At 34.9% G+C, this 20,481-nt stretch overlaps 2 protein-coding genes across 6 annotated transcripts in view; both read left to right on the plus strand.

The window, feature by feature from the left end:
- LOC131030026 (glutamate receptor 3.2) overlaps nucleotides 1-20,481 on the plus strand; it is a 37,563-nt gene that overhangs the window by 15,073 nt on the left and 2,009 nt on the right. For 3 of the 5 annotated variants that reach the window (XM_059207942.1, XM_059207943.1, XM_059207944.1), the window contains one exon: nucleotides 15,778-16,055. In XM_059207942.1, coding sequence (XP_059063925.1) covers nucleotides 15,778-16,055 — 278 coding nt within the window. Of the gene's footprint in view, nucleotides 1-13,714; nucleotides 14,137-14,228; nucleotides 15,494-15,777; nucleotides 16,056-20,481 lie in introns of those variants that run through there. The other 2 variants (XM_057960709.2, XM_057960710.2) reach the window with 2 other exon arrangements.
- On the plus strand, nucleotides 4,101-6,899 carry LOC131855905 (glutamate receptor 3.1-like). Its single transcript, XM_059207945.1, has 3 exons — nucleotides 4,101-4,653; nucleotides 4,775-5,172; nucleotides 5,255-6,899. Exons 2-3 carry the CDS (start codon nucleotides 4,786-4,788, stop codon nucleotides 5,798-5,800), a joined length of 933 nt encoding a protein of 310 aa, XP_059063928.1. The 5' UTR covers nucleotides 4,101-4,653; nucleotides 4,775-4,785; the 3' UTR covers nucleotides 5,801-6,899.

Raw genomic sequence — 20,481 nt, forward strand, 5'->3', positions numbered from 1 at the left:
ATGTTATTAGATGAGTGGAAGAAATGTGCTTGATTGATGGTGAAATTCGCATATCCATACTACTAGCAGTTTGTTGATTGCAGACTTGCCTTGTGTAGTCAACTGGAATCATTCAGCTTACGCTTAACTTCAATTGTCGCTTCTTCATTGATATGCATCAACCTGATGGTGTCTATGCCTGCAGTGATGATTTGAACATCATAAAGCTTTCCTTCGAAGATCGCACTAGCCTTGTGGAGATGGTCCTGTGATGTCAAAACAAGACTTAGTTAGAATTTCATCAAAGATCATTCATTACTCCTACATTCTTAGTATTACGATTAGATCCTCTCCTCGCCCTCGTTTTTTTTCCTTTTTTCAAATCAAAGCTAGTAAGAGGCTGTGTTCCAGCAATATTCAAAACAAATCAGAAGTTCAATCATCAAATGTAAGTCCCCTTGTGATTCCAGCAAAATCACATCATACCACTGGAGCTTATCCACACGTAGAGATCCTACAAAGAAGAACCTTGGAGTCATCCTAATTGATCCTTTTTCGCGATATCTTCAGCAATCAGAGGCTTTACTCAAGAGAGGATAAGGTACCTTTAGGTATTTTATTCTGTGTTTGATAGTGTACAAAATACACGTCAACAGGTTGGAGATATCTTTCACCTGATTGAGACCTTGCGAATAGGTTAGAAATCATTTATAACCATAATCCACATATTAGATCTTTCTTAGTTAGGAATCATAAAAGCACATATTAGAAATATAAATTTAATCACAAGATATCTTAAATTTGTTTGAGAAAGCTCAATCATAGGAGAGCTAGGAATAGATGACTCAATAGGGTGGCCTAGAGATCCTCTACCCTAGGCCCAAGAGTGGATATACCATCCCTCTTGGCCTCATTTGGCCCATGCCATCCATATGAGGTGGTGTACTTGTGAGGTGGCCTATAACCATTCCCCTTCATCTTGTTATCTATCTCCCACTTCCTAAGATTGGACTTGTTGGTGTATTAATCTACGATGATAGACGATTGAGGCGTATTCACAATAGGGTGCCCTAGAAGCCCATTCCTTCTAAGCCGAAAGGCAGTACCGCTTGTACCCCCTTGGCCTCATGGGACTCCTTGGTCTACTACCATGAGGTGGCGTACCTAGAAGTGGACCCCATCGCCGTTCCCCTCCTTGTAATCCCTCATTACCCCTATCATAGCTGATTTTAATAATTAAGCAAAACATATAAAGAAACCAATATCTATCTATCTATCTATCTATCTATCTATCTATCTATATATATATATATATATATATATATATATATATATGAGTCATAAACAACAACATATTGTTAATCATCACTGAACAGATATAAATAACATTCATCATGCCATATATATAGAACTCATACCAAACCATAAGTATGTTCAAACTGCTATTTATTAATTATTAATATTTAATCTGATTCTGTCTTCCTTCCATCGTCGATGCCCTTTGGGGTCCTGAACTTCAGCATAGATTATATACCTCCCCATCGTAGGTGAGGATTCTTGTCTCTTCGTAAAGTCACAACCTTCCTTTGTGAGAAGCGGCCCTTCATCGTTTGCCCTTTCACACCTGCTGGAGTCTTGTAGATAATCACACCTTATGGATGTTAATACTACATTAAACTGGGCATTAAATTGATATACAACTACTGGAGCGATCGTTTGTCATTGATGTTATCATGTAGGGCACTCCTTAGTGTTTTGGTTTCTCATAAATATTATTAGCCGGGGTCTGATCAGTTCTCGTTTGGATTTCCGAAGATTGTGAAGTCTTGTTCTTCTCTTACTAACTATGGCACAGGTAGAGGTGACATGGCAGGGATATGACAAATTTTTATTTGCAAGGACATCTTGAAGATAAAACCCAGCATAGTCTAGAAGAGTGATTGAGAAAAACAGAATAACATAAACATGCCACTAAAATAAAAATCTGTATGAATTTGGTATCACAGCTAAACAGAAGAAATGGCTTGCATAGGTTTGATGAACTATGGAAAGAGAGGTAGGATAAATATGGGAAACAAAATTAGCATTTGTCAATATTATTGACAAGATAGAAAGCTGTTGAATCCAAGAAAATCTCGTAGAGTCTGAAATCAGGCATGAGAATTTTGGAGGTCATTTTGGTGTCATAGACTCTATGGAGACCTAAGAGAACAAATCCATATACAAAGAATAAAGCTGTAGGTTACTCTAATGTAGAATCAAACCCTCGTTCATATACAGATTGAATACTTGAATTGAGAGGTATTCTGAAATGGAAATATTAATTTAGATCACCGAAGAAAAATGGATTTTACAATGACCAGTCTGAGACTCTGAAATCCCAGGCTGAACTTTTGTGGGATAATCTGCAAGGTGAGAAGAAAAGGGAAAGAGAAAAAGAGTCAAGAAGAACATTAAGGAGAAGAAATTGAAGCTTTAGTAAGAGTGCTTAATAATCTGAAGAACTTTGGTTTTAGAAAGCATGGAAACCCCTAAAGGTGATTGACGAAAATGTATTTTGAACAAGATCTAAGCGCAAGTATAAGTCATACATGGTGATCATAAATGGAGATTCTACCAGAAATCTAGTAAATAGAAAATTAGTACAAACATTTCATCGAATGTATATTTCAAAGATGGATCCCTGTAAATTCCCTTGTGAAGAATGGATATTAGCATGCCTGGAAATAATTCTTGTCTTCTTGCTTTTAACATTGGTCCAAATGAGGATTACATGCCATTTGGCATGATGCCTTAGGGTGGCTACAATAAAAATCGCCTGATAGGGGATTAGAAAGAAAATAAGGGAGAAAGTTAGGGTGGAAGAAAGAGAGGGAGAGAGGGAGAGCGTGAGGGAAAGCAGGAGAAGATGAGAGGAAGGAAGGGAGTGGAGGGACTAGGATTGTTGGAGAGCAGGAAGGACTTTGTTTCAAGGGGAAAATTCTGCTGGTTTGTGCAGTTTTTTCATCACAAAATGCATTGGAACGAAAATAACATCTCTGTTATGTGTATTTCCAATCAAAGAAGCACAGTTCCTTATTATATAATCTTTTATTAGCCCTCTGGCCAGATTTTTGTTTGTGGAAAATCTCTGTTGCAGGTTGAGCATTTAACTAAGTTTTATTTTCTGCCCATGTCTACAAAGGTTGGAGTGTAATTTGTCAGTGCATGTTGAAGATGAACACCAACAGCATGCAGAACAGTGATTAGGTAAAGGGAAAGCACTAGAGAAACAGTGGATTATAAGTATTTGTTTTCAGCAGCAAACCAGTGTTTAATTTTCTTTGTTCTTTCAAATGTTTGAACACCTGGTCAAGTTCTATCCCTCTTTTCAAAAACAAGTCAGATACGCATATTTTGTACAAAATGCTGAATACATTTAAAGATACCTTTTACATTTATGCAATTTTCCTATTCTTAGGTCAATATCGAAACAAGACAAATGATAACTGATTCAAAGGGTGTGAGCTCTTCTATTTGTATTAGTATTATTTACTGATATGTTACAGAAAATAAGATAAATGCTGACCATATTTTAAGAATTGTGTGTTCAATTTTCTAGTTCATAACTGCGCAGAATCCAAGCAAAATCAAAGTATGTTTGTTAGCAAAAAGGAAAGTAAAACAATATCATAATGCCCTTCATTGAAATACATTACCATAATGCCCAAATTATTAATGTATGTACTATGAATGCTCAAAAGTGTAAGATAGCTTTTGATATTACAGATTGCACACTGAATTCCAACAGGGCAATTGTAGATTAGAAGAAGATTCTGTCTTCTGAATTTGATTTAAAATCATTCAATGTGAAATTTAGATAACAAATGGATGGACTAATTTTCAAATATATTTTTTGGATTGCTTGATTCTTCTCTCGGAGTTTTGACAGATGATTTATTTAGTTTCTCTAATTTCAAGATCTCTGTTACAGTGTCCAGCTTGGCTTCACTCCTAACTATTTTATCATCCATGTCTGCATCTTTGTGGATCTATCTTAATAGGCTACAAAGATTGTTCTACTGCAAGTGATAGTTTGGATTAGTGACATTCTTATTTTGCTACTTCCTGTGTTTCTTTACTTTAGTCAGGTGGAGGCAGGTCTGGTTTTCAATGTATGGCTTCCATATGTTTGCATGTGATGGTGCAGGATTTGATTTGAAGAAAATAAGTTAAAACAGGTTTCGAAAAATAAAATAAGCAGCCATAAACAGCCCCATCTAAGATTGCATACTTCCAGTAAAAATAAAGTAAATTATATAGCAGAACTGCCTATATTTTGCAATAATGATCAGAATAAAAATTTCTAAACACCTGGAGGGACATGTATAGCTTCAAAGAAACTAGTTAATGAAGAAGCTGAGATATCATGGAAACACGGTGATAATTGTTAAGATTCCACATCTTCCTATTTACAACAGCTATCTAGGTACTTACAACAAATTCAGCATGTTTTAATGTCTACTAAAACATCTCTATGGCATGCCAAGTAGTCGGTTCTTGGTTGAATAATTTGATATAACTATAAACTTTTTGAGGATGTAGAAATAACCCAGTGATCGCTACGTAATTTTATATAACAATATTTTGTGTTTGGTTGCAGGTTTTCATATTCAACAATTGTATTTATTCAGGGTGAGTGACCTACTCATTGGATTTTCTAGTGCATTGAATCTTTACTCTCTACTAAGCTTTCAGTATCTCAAGATGGCAACTGATCCCCTGATTGGCAATGTTTCAAATGTAATGCATGCAGGAGAGAAGGTTATGACATCTCTTGGTAAATTAATTTTGACGGTCTGGCTGTTTGTAGTGTTGATCTTAAATTCAAGCTATACAGCTAGCCTTGCATCCTATCTCACTGGTCAGCAACTGTCCCCAACAATACAAGATATAGAATCTCTGCGAGCAAGCAATTACCCCATAGGCCATCTGGATGGCTCATTTGTTAGACATTACCTTATCTATGAGCTAAGAATTGATGAGAGCAGATTGGTATCTCTTTCCAAGGCGGAAAACTATGTTGATTTTCTCAGAAATGGAACAATTGGTGCTGTTGTTGATGAGACTCCATACATTTACATGCTCATGTCAGAGCATTGTGGTGAATTTAAGATTGTGAGCCGGCAGTTCTACAGGGGAGGATTTGGATTTGTAAGTATTTATTTCAAGATATTGTGCATTTTTATTTCTTTTGGTTGAAATACATTCTAACCTTCTGTACGCTATGCTATAGTTATTTGCCAAAGGGTCTTCAGTGGTTCCAGAAATGACATCTGCAGTACTAAATATTACGCAGAACAAAACAGAGTGGGACACAATTCGCAGCCGGTGGTTTGGTCCATATTCTCCTTCATCACATTCCTGCAATGATGAAGGCGGTAATATTTCTCAAGTACAGGGTGGTAGTAACAATGGGCAATTAAGTCCAAGGAGTTTTTGGGGTTTGTTCGTACTCTCAACAGCTATGTATTGTGCATTAGTATCCGCCTATTTTGGAAATAAGTTCTGTAAAGGTAGACTAATTAGGCCGAAGGTGGTAAATGTTCAGCCCGCGCCTGAGATGAGACCTTTGCCTACAATTCAATTAGAAGCTCTAAATTCAAATATATCTCGTTCACAACGTCATACTGATACTAACACAGCTTCATCTTCACATAGTGTGAACCATCATCGAATGGCTAACACAACTTCAGCTTTTCATAGTGTGCAGAGGAGTTACACGGCTTCAGGTTCTCATAGTGCGCATCATCAACAAAGGAAAAGATCTCACTCAGCTTAAATTTATGAAACCCCATATCAAACAAGTTTTGACAACGGGGTTAATTTCAGTGTGGTTAAAATTGGTTTACAGAATTATAAAAGTACAATGAAATAATAAGGAACATTTCATGCCAATGGCTCAGCTTAGGCATTTGAATCTTTATGTGGGAGTGATGTAGAAATTGACTTATTTATTAGTTCTTATTTTATAAGAGAGAATTATAGCAGTCATATTTAATTAGATGCACCTAGAGTTTCACAGACCTGTGACTACCGAAAGATACAAGAGGCCTAGCTCCTTTTCTGCAAAAAGTGTGTTGCTTTCGAAAGATAAGACTATATGCGTCTGTCTCCAGAGACAGTGTTAAGGAAAAGGCTTTGCCTTCTGGTTTGGCTTCCACAGGCTCAGACCACAGCAAAATAAAGGTGGATGGGGTGGATGGAGGTGAAGATAAAACTCATACCGTAGATACAGAGAGAACCAAGAAACTGTCCTGCCCCTCCAAACCTTTCTCAGTCACTGTGTGTCAGATGGCGGAAGCTCCCAAGACTTGTGACGCTGGCCTCATACAACTAGCTGCTGACATTGAGGGAAAGGTTAAAACCCTTTATTTGCTCCAAGACATCACATGGCCTGATATTTGGGGATGAGATTTTAGAAGGAGAAGATCATATCTCCGAAGTTGGTTTGATTTGTCGATTCAATCATTCATGGCTAAGTACTGCAGATCTATGCAAGTGGCTGTCAAGTAATTGGCCGCAATATACATGAAAACTGGTATGGAAATCTGCTCCTGTGCGCAGGTCTTTTTGTTGGAGCATTTTAGTATCCCGAAGACCGTGTATTTTATCCTCATCAAAAACTTGACCTGGGCAAACACTCTCTTTCGCTTCAAACTTGGCACTTACATTTCAACCCTCTCGCTCGCTGAATCTTTCCATGTATTGTCGATTTGGGGTAGGCTTTTGAAGCTTCCTATCTAAAATTTTGGATCGATTCATTCTTCGAACCTATTAAAAATATTTGAGACATTCTGATGATGCAGTCTACTCTCTATAATAATGAAAGACAACCTAGGAACTATAGCTAATTAAGAATTCACAAACTTGACACCCACAAATCTCAGAAGATTTTATTGAACTGGCACTTGTGAAAAGCAATGGCTACAACTCCAAATAATAATAATAATAATAATATAACGGTCACGTTTCTTTCAAATAAGGAAATGTCTTCGATGTAATAATCGAAATCATTCTCTGATCTCTCCTAAGAAATATGGTCTTGCTAAAACAAGGTGTTCAAAATGAATAAGTCTAAATTTTCAGAAAGAAAATTAAAAATATACTTTATTTATGTGAAGATCATCTAATCACCACTACAAGCATCTTGTCAACTTTATTTAAGTTTGTTGTTTCGTGGAGGGGAGCTTCCTAAAAAAATTAATGGGTGTTGATGAGATTTTTTGGGAATATTTTGAAGTTAGTGGTCTTATGAATTTAGTAGTGCAATTCAACTTAAAAGTTTGAGCTCCAAAATTTAGGAAGTTGGTGGTCTCATAAACAAATTGTGATTATATTAATAAATTAACTTGAATTTCTCTCTAATTTTTTCCTAAAGGGGATCTAATTTCACCACTCTAATAACTAGCACAATCCTAATTTCACCACACTAATTTCTAGCATACACCTAATTTCACCAACACAAATGTGTAGTCCTAAAAGGTAGGGGCTGCTATTTTTCAAGAAAAGATTCAAATTAAAATTATAACATAAAAAAAAATGCATGGGACCTCTCGCTCCATGAAATAGATCTTAAAGCCTCCCCAGAGGACCGCGCCCTAAGCCTGTTGCTCCACCTCCTTGACTAAAAACAAAACTCAACTTAGAAAAGGTCATTACAATAGATTAACCATGACTATGAGCCACACAAATTCTACAAATAAAATAGGTTGAAACACCTCTAAAAACTATGTATCTGACTTTGCCTTGCATTAGCCAATAGTGCTAAATAAAAGAGGAGTTAAAAGTATGTGTCACCCCATCTTACATCTCCACAAGCTATCAATCCTAAAATAGAACTCATTATCTCTAGCTAGATGCTCATATATTGCATTCATTATATCGATTCAATAATCTTTGTTTTCACACACATTGCCTGTTTCTATAGTTTATTGGAATTTGGCATTTCAAAAGACCTTCCAATAGATCTAGCTATTAAAGGTTGTTAACAACAAGTGGAGGAAACACCTATTATGAGGGGCTTCCTTTTTAGTGCACAAGGTGTTTACGATACAAGAATTCTTGATGGAAAATTGCTCTATTCTTGAATCCAAATCAACCAATTAGGTTTTGATAATGGAATTATCACTTATAGAATTCAACATCTCTTCAAAGCCTGGGCATGAATTTTTGTTTTCTTCAAGGTTCCTCTCCTATAGCTTCTCCTCTATCTCAAAGCAAGTCAAACCAATTTCTACCAGAAAAACATGACACAACTAGTAGAGTGAATGGATTTTCTACTTCTCCAACTTAATCTATTTTTAACTCATCTAATTTTCTCACTCATCACTCAATATGTCGATAGAAACATGGCTAATATTTTTAGAGAAAAAGACAAAAACACTTTCTAAAATCCTTGCTTCATTTGTGTCTATAAACAAGAAATCTTAGAAAGTTCCTTTAGTGGAGTCGAGCTTAAAGAGATCTCCCTAAGATTTAATTTTTTAGGTGGAATATCTGGGCAATGTCTATGCACCACCCAAGATGCACCTTTGACTATGTTTATTAATTAATTAATAATAAAAAACTTTTTGTATCGAACTTTTAATTAGTAAATAAACACATTCAAATGTGCATTCAGGGTGTTGAATAAACAATTGCTCATTCGCCAACATACTCTTGGCCTGTGCCAAAATGGGAGCTTTCGAACAAGGTATGGGCATCCATCAAAGCATAATGGAAGGGCCCTTGTTGTTAGATATTATAAATTATTGGAAATGCTTTGCTAGAAATGTATGCAAATTGTGGAAGCATAGACAAGGCATTTGAACTAATTGATTGAATGCCTCAAACAAATGTGGTCTCGTGAACTGCTATGATTTTAGGATATGCACAAAATGTGTGTTGAAAATGATTCAAAAACTTTCAACCAAATGCAATTAGCAAGTGCAAAGCTAGATTCTACAACCTTTGCTAGCATCCCTCCTACATATCCCAAAATGGGAGCTTTGGAACAAAGCATTGACATCCATCATATAATAAAGTATAGAGAAATTTTGTCATATGTAGGTGCAACTACACTAGTAGACATGTATGCAAATTTTGGAAGCATAAACAAGACACATGAACTATTTGACAGAATGCCTTAAAGAAATGTGTTATCATGGAACAAGCATTAATTGCAAGATATTAACAAAATGAGTTTGTTGAAAAGAATTTAGAAACTTTCTAACAAATGCAATCAACAAGTGTAATTCCAAACTTTGCAACCTTTGCTAGCATCATCCCAACTTGTGCCAAATAGGGCATGGACATTCATTAATGCATAAAGGGTGGACGCATTTTCTCAGATGTAGTTGCAACTACTCTAGTAGATGTGTATGCTAAATGTAAGTTCATATTCATAAAACCTACATATTCAACTTTTGGGTTTAGCATAATTGTAGCTACAATTCACCGTACAAACTAGTGAAAAAAATTATGTGATTAAGGGAGATGAGGAAGGCTTAGATCAGGTATATTATTAGGTTGAAACTATGAATATTTTTTTGTGGATGTGCACTATTTTTGTGACATGCAATGTTATTAGATTGTGATAATTACACCGAAGGCGTCTCTTTCTATGAAATGAACGAGCTAAAGTTTGCAAATCAATGGTCTATAATGTGTCTCACACACTGCAAGATGATTGAAAATCTCGTGACCGTCAGATTTTCGCGACTGTCACTCAAATATTATTATTGAAATCCTTACTTTTATGTCAGAGAAAAAGACTCAACCATAAAAATCCTTACGACTGTATGTCAGAGGAAAAACACAGCCATAAATATAGCATGCGGAGCACGTCCTCCAGAATTTAATTCTATCAGCATTTCGTTGATAAATATATCGACTGTATCCTCATAAATGTGCGACTGTACTCAGTGCACCGCCTCCGAAACTTTAAATCGAACATCGAAGACGCCAGAAAGAACCAGACTCACTTTGGAAAAAAGGATCGACAGTTTATATACATTGCATTCGTTAAAAATCCAATTCATATTGTATAAATATATAGTTTATAATTTTTTTTTAAATCACAGTCTGCTAGACTAAAACGCTTTCCTTACACACTTCCACAACAAGTATTGACATTTACATGACAGTTATGTTGACTGGAAATTGCTATCAAGAAAGAAGATTGACTTTTATATCCAGATGAACCTACCTCATTGCAAAGTTATTTGTTTGCAAAGGTTTTCTCAATTTTGTTGGGAATCAGCGGCGAATATGGGTAACGCTTGTCAATGTTGCACATCTTCTCATAATGAACCCTCTGTAGCTTCTTGTTTTGTTTCTATCAATTTCCTCAAGCTTAGCATTCAGAAAGTTCATCCTACTGATCAAATCGAGCTGCTCATTGGCTTCATTGAATATCAGCTACAGAAGATCAAGGTAAACAACTCCAACCATTCAGACAACTCTCTTTCCATATTTTATTTTCTAAATGTTTGACAAACCAAACCCTTCTTGCATGCTTTCTCAGAAGCATCATCATCATCCTCTTCAATATTTGATCTGGACTCCGTAGCATCCAATACAAGTCTGGCTACTAATTTTATAAACATCATTTCAACAGAAGTGGAAAAGCTAAAGAGCACGGTATTATTGCTTTCACCCTTGTGAAAAATATTTTTCCATAAAAGATTATTTATTCTGAATAAGAGAAAACCAAAATGGACTATAACTTTGTCATTTGTCAGGATATAGCTAAGGAGATGGGAAGCTTAACATTGAGTGAGCTGAATAGGCTACAAGAAGTTGCTGCAACCAAGAAGACAAACTTAAAAACATTCTGTGTACAAAAGACAACTGGGGAGAAATCAATTACATAACAATGGCCTTTTTTAAATTTTTTTTATGTTGCTGTGGAGAGTGGTAGATTGTGAATGTACTTCTACCATCAAATCTTTCTAATCCTAAGAAAAATATTCTACGTTTGAAAATAATAGTATTATGGTAGAAATTAAAACCTTTTTTATTTACTGGAAAGTGTTTCCTATCTTGACCAATCATTCATTTGCGTGCCATGGTAAAAATTAATTAATTAGTATCCATAAACATCACCTAGAGGAATCTTACACTAGAGAAATTAAGGAAATATGCCCAAAATATTACTTGTAACTTTAAATTAATTATATTATTTTACATTTTATACTATACTAATTATATCTATAAAATATTATATTATAGATTAATATTATAGTTATTAGTAATATTAGTTTAAAATCATAATAATAATAAAATATAATATAATTAAATGAAAAAATATTTAATTATATATTCATTTTAAATTAAGTCTATAAGTTAATATCATAGATTTATATTATATAATTATAATTATATTTGAGCTTCTTTCATGAATGATTCTTATATAAATCAAAGTCATCTTTAAGGAATAAATTTGATGCTTCCTCACCATTAACAACGAAAGAGGAATAGGAGCAACGACTAGCATAAGGAGAGGTGCAAGAATTTACAACCAAAGATCCTTTGTATAATCAAATTATATTATATTTGTTTAGCCAATAGTATCTCTCAATTGATGTTTCTTCTTCCATCTCCCCTTGTATCTCTAAACATGTCTCCTTCTCCCTATACCTCTATATTGATATGTCTTTACCTTTCTAGCTCCATATCTCACTATTTCCTATTCCATATTAACCCCCCCTCTCTCTTTCTTTAACACCTATCTTTATCTTTATCTTTCTATCTCTCCCTCTATATATATTTATCTCTTCTATCTCTCTATATATGTCTCTCCTCTCTCTTCATCTATCTCTCTCCCCTCCATCTCCATCTCCATCTTCCACTCTATCTCTATCCCCTAAATCTATCTCCTTATCCCTCTCTCCATCTCTCTCTCACTATTTCCCCCTTTATCTCTTCCTATTAATATCTCTCTCCTCTCTCCCTATTGCAAACATATCTGAGGTTACTCATCGTAGAGCATTTTTATCTTCTTGATTGAACTATCACTGAACCCCATTAATACTTTGTGCAAACGATATTATTTTCTAAATTATCTCAATTAACCTCATGTACTACACAAATGTATGCAAATAATAGACCATATTTTTTCCCAATTGACCATCTATACGTATTCGGCGTACCCATTGCACACTAAGGTGCAATTGCTAGTTTATGTTCATATAGTGAGTGTATAGTTGTAAAGCTTGATTCAAATGGCAAAATTGATAACAAAGTAGAGAAGAATATTTTGATTTGATCAACATACATGACCATCTAACTTCATTTCCTTCATCAAAAGATAATTATTCTCTAATTATAAAACCAAACAATCTATCATATTTAATATTATTTATAACATAATTATTCTTACTATTTTTTGATGTATAGGTGTGTATGTTTCTATTAATAATAAAAAATACACAAATTCACAAAAAAAAGTTAGGAGGAGACAAGGTCACTCCCCAAAGTCACACTTAAATGCCTAAAAAGCTAATAAACAATATTGAATAGAATAACAATGCCTAAAAAGCTACTAAACAACAATAACAATAAAAGTCGCTAAACCGTGAAAGCAACATTAGTGACTGTTGGAGGAGTCCCGATCATACAATTTTTGTACTATTTGAAATAATCCACTTCATACATTTTATTCTTAAATTAAATTTTATTTTATTATAAAAACAACTTCATATTAATTTTCTATTTTTTAACTAAATTATTTTATACACTACTCTTTAATTTTATATTTATAAATTATTAATATATAGATATTGATTGATTTTAATACAGCTGGTCTTCTCTTAGAGCTTTTTATTATCAATTAAATTATAATACTACATTATGTCTATTAAGATATGGAAACATACACCTTACTAAATCCATTAACAATTTGACATGAACTAATAAATACGTGGCAATCCAATACCTTAGTTTTTGAACAAGCCAAATAAAACTCACAATGTAGATAAATATTGTTTACGTCATAAAATGATTTCACATCTAAAAGATAGGCCCAGAGTCTAAATTTGACGGTTGATCCAGTCCATGAACGGTTTGATTCTTCCAAACAATATTTTCATGACAGTCATTTAGTTGAAATTGTTTTCAAAATTAATGTATAATTTATAATAAATAATTATATATATGAAAATAATTAGATATAAATTTTGACAATCTATTCGAAGGGAAGAAGCAATTTACAATCTTTCTAAATAAATTATTTGGTTTACATACCGACATACTGCCATTAAATTTAGTCAGTGGTTAAGAAAATTTCAATGAGTTTTATATTTTTCTGAATTGAACCTGTTAATTTCTACACAAAATGGCACATCTCGATAATATGACTGTTTTTGTTTGATTTTTTTGAGTTTTAGCAACATTACATAAAAAATTATGAAGATTAAAATGATAAAAATCATATAAAAATCGATCGCATCTACCAAAATCTAATTTTTGTATTGACAAATTTTTGTGTGAAGATTAAAGGCTTCCTTTGGGAACAGTATAGAAATATTTGACTTCTAAGATTTGAACAGAACAAAGTTTAGTCAACTATGGCATCTCCGAATGGTTTTGACTGCTAATTTGTTTTCACTCGCGAAAATTAGTCTGTAAGAAGCATTTTCCACTGCTTAAAGCTGGTAATGTCAAACAAGTTTTAGTGTTTGTGTAGCGGCTACACGCATTTGTTTCCTGCTGACCGACGTATCTAAGCGCGTGAGAGTTCAAAGATAGAAGAGAAGACTATAACATAACATTACTTATATAAATTCCTTTCTTCTTCTATCTTATGAGTTCATGTTTCAGATCTACAGCTTGTCGGGATTGCCTAATGCTCAATAATGTTTCTTGATTGTACTACTTGTGATGTGCGGAGTTTTGCTATGAAACACCTGGTTTTTCTTCTTCTTCTTCTCTCTATGGGATTGTGTGATGCAAAGCCTCCAGAGGTGAGGATTGGGGGAGTCTTTGATTTGGGAAGCTATCAAGGTAAACAATCGAATGTAGCCATACAATTGGCCATTCAAGATGTTAACAACGATCCCAAAATTCTTAATGGGACCCTTCTTCAGCTTGACACTGCAGAGATAGGAAGTACTGCTCTCATAGATGTAGGCAATGGTAAAAAAATTGTATTTTGTTTTGTTTTGTTTTGTGTTTTTCACTCTCAGAGATGAGCCTGCTCTAAAGCCTAATTGAAATTTGTTTTACAGTGCTGCAACTGTTCAGAGCAAACGTGGTATCTATCGTGGCACCCATGACAGCACAAGTCTCTAACTTAGTATCCTTCCTAGCTGATTCTGCACAAGTGCCACTCATTACATTTGCTGGCAATGATCCCTCCATGTCCTTGAAACACTCTGCATATTCAATTCAGATGATTGGCAGGGATGTACTGCAAATGAAGGCAATAGCTGCCTTGCTGAACAATTTTCAGTGGAGAGAAATAGTGGTCATATATCAAGAAGATGAATTGGGTCTCAGCGGAATTCTAGCCTTAAAGAATGCACTCCAAGAAATCTCTGCCAGAATAGTCCAAAAGTTTGCAATATCCGACGAGTCTTTCAGTAACTTTTCATGGAATAATATTACGAAGACAGTAGAAGGTGACATGACTAGAAGTCGAGTGTTTGTTATACATACTAGTTATGGATTGGCCCAGAAAATCTTTCTGGAGGCAAAACAATCAGGCATTATGAAGGAACTGGGTGGGGCTTGGGTTGTAACAGAGTGGGTAGCGAGTTCTTTGGAAATTGCAGATGATACAACTATGGATTCAATGCAAGGAGTCATTGGAGTTCGCATAAAAATAACACACACTCCACACTTCGAGAATATAAGCATGAGATGGAAGGAGAAATTCATGAGTTTGTATCCAAATGTAACACACTCTGAAAACATTGGCATAGTTGGAGCCTATGCTTATGATTCTGTCCGGGTAATTGCTAAAGCTATTGATGATCTGTTCAGAGACAACAAACTTGCTGAATTGGAATTTAAATCTTCTGGGAAATCTTCGACAGATGCCTATGTTTTTCAGGAAGGGAATGCCCTGTTTCAGAAAGCAGTTAACAGCAATTTAGAGGGAATTATTGGGAAAATTAAATTCAGCAATAGTGGGCTTCTTGAAATTCATTCATATGACATCGTTAATGTAGTCAACAGGGAAATCAGAGTTGTAGGATCTTGGATGAAGGAAGAGCTCAAATTGAACGGAGTACAGATTATGTGGCCAAATGGATCTTCAAAAACACCTTGTGGTTTCAGAAAGTTTATAGTGGGAGTACCCCCAAATGTTGTGTTTCCTGGATTTATAAACATTAAAGACAATGACAAATCGTTTAATGGATTCTGCATAGAGGTATTTAAAAAAGCTGTGACTAAGCTCAATTGCCCTTTTGACTATGAATTTAAGGTGTCTGAGAATAGTGATAAAAATCCAAACTATGATATCCTCGTTCAACAGGTTGCAAATAAGGTACTCACCGTTTTCTCTCTGGCCTATTTTAATCCATATTTATTTTGATTTTAGGAGGACTGCTATATTTATTTATTTAGATGAGCAGTAAAGGACTCCTATTGGAATTTTTTTATAATTTTTATTTTTTCATCCATTGGAATTTGAACTGTTGCTAATAGCATATATAGTCTAAAATGATATATATTGCGAATCACTCTGGGAATAATATGATCACTGCTATAGAGAGAATTTTGTAAAAGCTCAAGTCCTCATTCAAAGTGCTTGTTGGTGCCGGTGGCCAGACATTTGATGCAGTTGTAGCTGATATCACAATACTCTCAGACCGCAGCGAAAAAGTAGATTTTACACAGCCATATACAGACACGGGGCTGGTAATTATGGTCCCCATTAAGAATACAAAGTCTTCTGCTTGGGCCTTCATGAAACCCTTTACATTATCCATGTGGTTGACAGCATTGGCGTTTATTCTTCTTACTGCTTTTCTTATTTTGCTATTCGAACGGCATGAGAATGATGCTTTCACAGGAGAAACTGCTAGGCAATTGGAGATATCTCTCTGGTAAGTGCTCTTCTTATACTTTCAATGTCTTATTTATTATATTGTCATGTTCATGAATTATAAGCCAAAGAAGATAAAAACAGAATTACAAAAACAGTAAGTGAAGTTACATGAAGTTACATATGCTATCCATGTTAAAGAATCACAAACTGTCTGTGTTAACGAGAAAATACCTGCATAATAGGAAGGGTGTCAAAATCTTAGTTATAGTTGATCGCCTTATTCGTTTGAATTCACCTTCATTTAGTCTTCTTCTGAAAAATGTATTTATGCTGTGGAGTTTATCTATTTGCATTGAAAAACAGTTTTAAATTTAACAGGTAAGCTTCAGATTGCAAATATTCATGGTTCACCATTCAGCATATGATGCTTCTGGATGCGTAATTCTTGTCGTTTGGCTGTTAGAAGATGCCAGAAGTGCAAGGGCAATCCCATATTCACCAGAACGAACATTGACCAATAATCAAACATAGCCTGTTAAGAGAATACTTGTCACTTCACCATCCACAACTGGGTTACATATACCATCCCCGTTATTATTATATCCTAGTGAGCATATTGTTCCTGGATCCATAGTTACCTTCACTGCTTGTTTGGCCTACTACATTAATGCATCATCATTGTAATGATGACCATAAAACGGCCTCAGAAAAACCATCATCACATTATGGTTTGTTTTGTAATTTGTATCTCTACTGATGCAGTCAACCCCTCTTCCTGCAAACTAAATACTCTGTTCCTACCGAAATGGATCGAAAATAAAAATAAAAAGCCACAACGTAGCAATGTACTCAATACTTTAAGCATTCTTTGTTCAAATATTTTATTGACTCATAATAGATACATAAGCAACAGGTAATATAAGCCAGATAGCAACAGCAGGATTCATCCTTTACGCCTCTGCTGGAAATACCATCACTAATTCCCTGAAAGGTTGCTAAGCCAGGATGAAGAACTCTAAACTTAAACCAAAAATGAGAAACTTGAGAAAGGACAGCCCAAAAATAGACCACAAAATCCACCATTCATGGCTACAAACTAAAAATCAGAAAGCGATGAAGACAAAAGCAACTGACATCTAGTGTAGAACCCCATCACAAATATACAGTTACATCATTCTCCCCATCTTTTAAAAATTCTGAACCTCCAGGTTCAAAGTATTTTAATTTTGTAAAATTGACGAGTTCTTTTTTGGTGACCTAGGTGTTGTTGGCGTCAGCTAACTCAAGCCATTTCACCAGATAAAGCTTGTAATTCTTGGATCTTGTAGCAGCAATTTGTATCAACTATTTTTTCAAATCAGCTCCTTTTTTTTCATGGCAATTGACTGGTCATATCTCCTAGTATGTTCTCATCATGAAATTCTTCCATCTGAAAGATGGGCAAAGATCTGCAATATTAAACATAGGATGATATCAAAATCTTCAGGCAAGTATATAAATATTAAATGGGCATTGTCACTAATTTAGTTTAGTATTTTGTAAGGGCCATTTTTCTTTGGCTTCAATTTGATCTAAATGCCTTGAAGAAATCTATATTTATGCAATTAAACCATGACTTACTCCCCTCCAATTACACCTTTTCTCTTTGCTTAGTTGCAGCTGGTGCCTCACTTGTTGTTGCACTTCCTACGTATGCCTCACAATATCCATTGTATCTTGGTTAACCCATCTTCCTTCAAGATCAATGAGATCAACAACTCACTTGGGATTGCTTAAAATAAAACTGAAAGGAAGACTTACCAATAGATTTATTGATGGAAGATTTAAAAGCAAACTCAACTTATGCCAAAACCAAATCCCACTAATCTGGATTCTCACCAACTAGGCATCAAATCAAATCAAACAAAACTTCTATTCACCACCTGCATTGCCATCTGTCTGAGGGTGATAGGTTGAACCATACTGCAGTTTACTACCAATTTTTCTCCACAAAGCCCTCCAAAAGTAACTCAAAAAACCTATATCCTAGTCAATGCTAATGGTCTAGGGCAGTCCATGCAAATGGGCAATCTCTTTAGAAAACAAATAAGCAATCTTATTTGCATCAATAGTCCTTTAGCATGGAATGAAGTGAGTCATCTTAGAGGATCAGTCAACAACAAAAATAGAATCATTATCTCTTTGAGTACAAGGAAATCCCAACACAAAATCCATGAAGACGTCCATTCACAATCTCTTAAGTATACGCAAGGGTTTGTACAAAACCATGTATTCCTATCTACCTTTAGGAACTTAATAAACTCTACATGTAAAAACAAACTTATTTACATCTTTTCTTAACGGAGGCCAAAAAAAAGTTTATCACTTACTAAGCTGTAAGTTTTGTCCCTTCCAAAGTGTCCCAAATGCACTTTCCTAATCAATTTTTTTCTCTTAGATCCTGTGGGAATACAAAGTTAGAGTCCTGTAATACAAATCCATCTATCAATAAGTATTTTTCAGAGAACTCGTTTCTGGCAGCAGCAGGATTATTGACAGCAGCGATAACTCTTCTGAATTAAGGATGAAATGCATATTCTCCCTTCATTTATTCAAACTTAACAATCGCATTAGTCATTGAGACAAGAAGGTCATGCTTCCTATTTAAATCATTATCCACCATTTTAGTTTTGTCACTCACATGCTGTACTACAAATGTATAGTTTTGTAAAAAGGACACCTATTTAGCATTCTTACACAATAGTTTGGCTTGAGTTGATATATTTTAGTGCTTGATTGCCAATCAACAGAATGAATTTATTGCTATTGTTCAAGCACTGAAATACATTTCTTGGCACCATTTAGCTTTTCACTAAAGTAGGCAAGTAGCTTGCCTTCTTGGCTCAACAAGCCACCAGTGGCTACTGTTGAAGCATCACACTTGATAGTAAAGATCCTCTCAAAAACTGGTAAGGCAAGTATAGGAGCTTCCATCGCCTTCCTTTGAAGATGTTCAAAAATTCTCTTAATCACTTGAGGCCAAGTAGAAGACTTCCCTTTTGTGCAATCAGTGAAAGGAGCACTTAGTTTGCTAAATTTTCTAATTAATCTTTTATAAAAATTTACTAAACCATAGAAACCTCTAATCTCTATGATATTTTGAGGGATATGCTAGTCAAGTATTCTCAATCTTTTCAGGATCCATGATCACTTTCCAAGGAAACCCAACTTGTCTCTACAAACGTACTTTCCTCAAGTTCTAATTCTAAGCATATCTCTATGATATTTTGAGGGATACTCTAGTCAAGTATTCTCAATCTTTTCAGGATCCATGATCAGTTTCCAAGGAAACCCAACTTGTCTCTACAAACGTACTTTTCTCAAGTTCTAATTCTAAGCATGTCAAACACCATTTGCAAATGCTTCAAATGTCCTTCCATGTTTTGACTGAAAATTTAAATGTCATTAAAATAGATTATGATACATTTTCTATTGATGTGCATTAAAGTGGTAGAAGCATTGGATAATTCCAAATGACATCACCAAACCATTCATATAAGCCATCCTTGGTCTTGAATGCCTTCTTCCATTCATCCTCTTTTTGGATCCAAATCTAATGGTAACCAATTCTCAAATCAACCTTGGAGATAATCTTAGCGCCTACCCATGCAGTATAGTATATCATCCATTTTAGGTAGTAGGCACCATTACTTATTATGATCTTGTTGATGAATCTAGAGTCCACACACATTCTCCATTTGCCTCCTCTTTAGGTGAGTATAGTTGGTGTGACACAAGGGCCCATGCTTTCCCTTATTAATCTCTTTTCTAACATTTCACTATTTTGCCTTCTTATTTCCTCATTTTCTTTAGGAGATAATCTATATGAAGCTCTGTCAAGAAGCTTTGATCCTATCATAAAATCAATATGGTGCGTAATACCTTGCGAGGGAGGTAAACCAGCTAGTAGTTCTGCTCATAGAGTTTTATCAAAATATTCTTCTAACAATTTTTGCATCTATGGTAGGGGTTGGGTCTCAGTAGTTTCTTTTGCTTCTCTCAAGAATAGCAAATAACAAGTTGCTCCCTTCATTTTTTTGCAGAATTCTTCACAGCTCATTGATACAAGTGGCAAGTCTAAGATTTCAGATGTCTCTTCTACATTCTACTGTTTTAAGAGTGTGTTTTTTGCCTTCATGCTCTATTTCATAAGTATTCTCTCTAGCATGATGGATTGTGTTTCAGTCGTACTGTCGAGGCATACTAATGGTAAATGACAAGCATCCATTAGCATCATGTCATATAACACTATCCACATTAGGATGAGTTGATATTTTTCTACAAGTATACTATGATCCTTGTAAGGGTTAGATTTTGGAATGCAAACTGCAATTTGTTAATTATTTCCATACACCAAATTTTCATAAGGATGAGTTAATATTTTCCCAAAAGTATACTACGATCCTTGTAAGTGTTTGATTTTTGGGATGCAAGCTGCAATTTAT

The sequence above is a fragment of the Cryptomeria japonica genome, chromosome 7 (assembly GCF_030272615.1).
Source record: "Cryptomeria japonica chromosome 7, Sugi_1.0, whole genome shotgun sequence".
In the NCBI taxonomy this organism is placed as follows: domain Eukaryota; kingdom Viridiplantae; phylum Streptophyta; class Pinopsida; order Cupressales; family Cupressaceae; genus Cryptomeria; species Cryptomeria japonica.